This window comes from Solanum lycopersicum, chromosome 6, assembly GCF_036512215.1.
Source record: "Solanum lycopersicum chromosome 6, SLM_r2.1".
Lineage (NCBI taxonomy): Eukaryota > Viridiplantae > Streptophyta > Magnoliopsida > Solanales > Solanaceae > Solanum > Solanum lycopersicum.
Window position 1 is genome coordinate 37,934,429 of NC_090805.1, and position 4,060 is coordinate 37,938,488.

The window sequence follows — 4,060 nt, forward strand, 5'->3', positions numbered from 1 at the left end:
CAGAAATTCAAATTCAAAATTTTTTTCTTCATTAACGGGAGGCAATCTTTTTCTAAAGTCTCAACCCATTTCTAAAGAGTAAAAGGGGAGACTGATGGATCAGATTTATTTGATTTCCTTAGGAGAGACGTGGAGCGATCTCATTGCCCCAAGGACAAAAAACGTGTGCTCGTGTTGCGATAGTCATATTGAGAGGGCAAGAGGAAGAAGACAACGAGGTTATAGTGTAATGATCACTGTGTTGACCCCGAGTAGCTTCTGTGAATCATTGTCTATAGGAGAACATTGGGACAGGATGTCGTGAGATTGCTGTTGTTGTCGTTTTGCGGGAAAACGATGTCGTCTGGAAGTTGCCAATGCATATGTCATGTAGATCGTGAGTTGTTGTTCTGATGTTAAAGTTCTGGTATTATTAACGTTTTTGGGTCTCTTTAGAATAGGATTGGTCCGGGTTGAGGCTGAATTGGGTCAGCTATTGGAGAACAAAAGGTAATTATAGTCTGGAGAATGTGACACTGAAAAAAGTGAATGAGAATTGAAATGCTAAAACTTGGTCATATAGGCCCACAATCTTGTCTTTGACATCATTAAGTGAATCACTATTTAGCAAATTGAATTATAACTGGCCCATTCAGATTACAAACTTAAACAAATTGAATTTCATCTGCAAATTCGACTATAAATCTAAATAGGATAAATTAATATAATTAACTTTTGACCTTGTCAATCTTTAATAAAATAAAATAATTAATTCATCAATAAACTAATTGGTTTTTAAATCTAACCATAATTTAATCTAAACTAATTTAATGAAATATTTAGAATAAAATCTTTCTGAGATGATTTTTAAAAATTTATGAAATATATCAATTATATCTATAAAACTATATGGAGTATATTTACTAATTATAAAATATAACAATCGACTAAGATAACTTAAAATGACATTGAAATGTACTTGAATTTTTGTTAAAACTAATTATTCTCAATAAATTGAGAATTAAGAACCTCATGAATTAATTCTTATTGGGAGGTTCATAATAGGGTGTCAACATTAGGTCTTTATTTCAAGGCATTTTCTATGAGTATAATATCGTCTTTTACACAAAAATGGACATCGTCTATTTGATGTTACTATGCATATTTTGTTAGATGAACCATGGAGAAATACATTATGTAATGTGAAGGCTGACACTTGGTTACTGGAATGCGAGTACAAAAAAAAATTAGATCAGAAAAACTGAGTAAAGAAAGAAGATGATCTTATCAACTTCAAGTAAAAATGTAGAATAGGTTCTATACAAAGAAATATACAAACTAAGAAAGTATATGCTTGTTTTAAGATCTTTAAAGAATGATACTAAAAGATACTTTAGAAAAATGTGATTAAACAACTTGATTTATCACAAGAGTTAAGCTTAATTGACATTTCAAGAGTTGAAGTTGTTTCAGTGTTAAGGTTGCTTCTTACTGCAACTGTTAATTGTATTTTAAATTTGAGTAGACATGATGAAAAAACTATCACTGATTTATGAAAGAACTTTTTATATTTGTGAATACTTAAAAAAGATAGGAGGAAACCAAATTTTTTTCTTAAATTGTTTTCTATGACAATGAAGATGCTTTTTGTTCATTTGTATACAATGATCTAAAATATGAGTCATATGACTATTGTTGTTAGATTAACTTGTGCTATGAAAATTTTCAGAATAAAAAGATTAAGGTAAGAGTTTCCTCAATTACACAAAAAAAAAAAAGAAAACAAAGGCTTGAATTAATGTAGCCTTATTCTGATGCTGATGCAAAAGCTTTCAGTCAAAGGATTGAAAGATTTTAGACCCTATTTTGTTACATAATTAGTTGTCTTGAGTTAATAAATCTTTGTTCAATTTAGAAAGCACATCCCTCTATTAAACCATGCTCAATAGATTGTACTATAATTTTTTAAAGATATCATATATATTGCACTCTATTTTATGGAATCCATCGACTTAATTCAACCCCGATGATTAAAAAATAATATTCTACAATTGAGTTTGTAGAAGAAATGAGGTCCTTAATTAGGTAATGTAAGGCCCTTATAAACTACTAAGTATTACACAAACTTAAAGCAACAATATAATATTAGAGAATGAAAATACAAATACGGAAAAGGAATTGCGCATACTAAATTGGGAATTTCAAGAACTCCAATTTCATAATTATGTCTTCAGCTCTTACAATTACATGAAACAATATTACTAAACCAAAGACTGATAACATATATGTTATTTATGGTCCTAAATATTGGACCTTTCCACTAAGCCCAACCGGATAAAGAAATTTGAACACAAGGCTTGAAGATATAGGATCCCAATAAAGCCCAATTTCATCACCAACTTTCAATCTACGACCATTAATCAATTCGGTGCACCAAAGAGAAAAATCATCGTTGGGCAAAATCCTAAACCAAACACGTCCACCTTCATACTTCTTAGGGACATTCTCCTCAGTGACATCCCACATGTCAACACACACATTGCAGCCATTCACCAAACTTTTTCCCACATCTAAACTCCAGTAACGAAGAATGTACTCAAACATCTCAATAAATGGAATCAAAAGCATTCCTACAACAATCTCATCATGGGTAAGCTTTTTCTTGATTTGCCATGGGTTTTGCTTATCGATTATTGGGGCAGGGTATAAGTCCCTTATCTCCACTAGTTCTCGAGTCACTTCATACGGGGTATTGTTAATTTTGCAAGCTTCTTCTTGAGCTTTTGATGGAAAGAAGTTATAGAAGAAGGTCTTCTTCATGCTAAGTAAAGGCCTCTTATCATACATTGAATAAGGTGAGAAACTATGCAATTCTGAAGAAAATAAGACACTGAAAAAGTGAGAGGCAGTAACACCTTATAAAGAAAAAAAATTAGGTTTTCAATTAAAACTTTGAGCGGGAATTAGAGAAAATTATTACTGTTTTCAAATTTTGAAATTTGAATTTATTTCTCAAGGGAATTTTGTAGAAGAGTTATAAAATAGGAAAAATATATCATTTAGCATTTAAATAACAATTTCGAGATTGTTCTCTACCGTCAAGACATTTTAACACAATCAAGTTATTAAATGGTAAAATATCAAACTTTTTGGTCCTAATTCTTAAATCATTTACACATCTGTCAATCAATCTTTTCTGTCAAAAACAAGGACAAACAAGGAGAAACATATTTTAGAAAATAATTTTGACCTCTTAACCAAAATGCAGGAATAATTCGTGATTCACGAACCATAGAAAATAATTTTAAAAATAACTTTGATAAATCATGATAGAAATGTATCCTAATTTCATTGCCAACAGCGAATCTAAAATCCCTGATCAATTTTTGATGGATCGAGAATTTTCATCATTACTCAACTTCCAAAAAGAATATTTTTTTATCTTTATGCTTCTTATGTCATTCTTCTGTGTTATATCCCAAAAATTCAACAAAAATTCCATTCCCGCTCACAAAACTTTTTGCGAGCTCAAAAATTTAGTATGGAAGACTGTGCATAAATGTCGCAAAAAATGAAAGCCACAACTTTTCAAAAGTACTGAGTTCTTCGTGGGTCATCTTTTTCCAGATGTGCCTCGCGGTATTCATATCAAAATATCAAGGGAGGCCTATACCTTTTAGCTTTTGAGTCTTTACGCATTATCTGATATTAACTTTTGTTACATCCGAATTTACCCCCTAGACGTAACTAGTGTCGTCGTCCTTTTTAAGAAATAGGACTAGCCTCTTAGTTCATGTCATTACATTTATCGATTGAAAAATGCGGAAAGTTACATTCATAGACCTCTACATACACATAATATATATATTCATATCGAATATATATAGACCCTTCATATTGGAAAGTTACATAGCCTTCTACTTTTATTGCACATATATATAAAAATATAGAAATAGTCTCAATGATTGTCTCATCTCATACCATCTAAACGAATGTAACAGTATGTGCATAGCCCTTACATCAATTCAACAAGACCATCTATAGTCGTACGAAAGTACGATAATCAAATAACAATGAAAGG

General features: G+C 30.9%; 1 protein-coding gene across 1 annotated transcript; it reads right to left on the reverse strand.

Moving 5' to 3' along the window:
- Positions 1–2,271: 2,271 nt before the first annotated feature.
- On the reverse strand, positions 2,272–2,826 carry LOC101268767 (B3 domain-containing protein At5g26805-like). Its single transcript, XM_004241079.5, has one exon. The coding sequence runs from the start codon at positions 2,824–2,826 to the stop codon at positions 2,272–2,274; it is 555 nt and encodes a 184-aa protein (XP_004241127.3).
- Between the last annotated feature and the right edge of the window lie 1,234 nt (positions 2,827–4,060).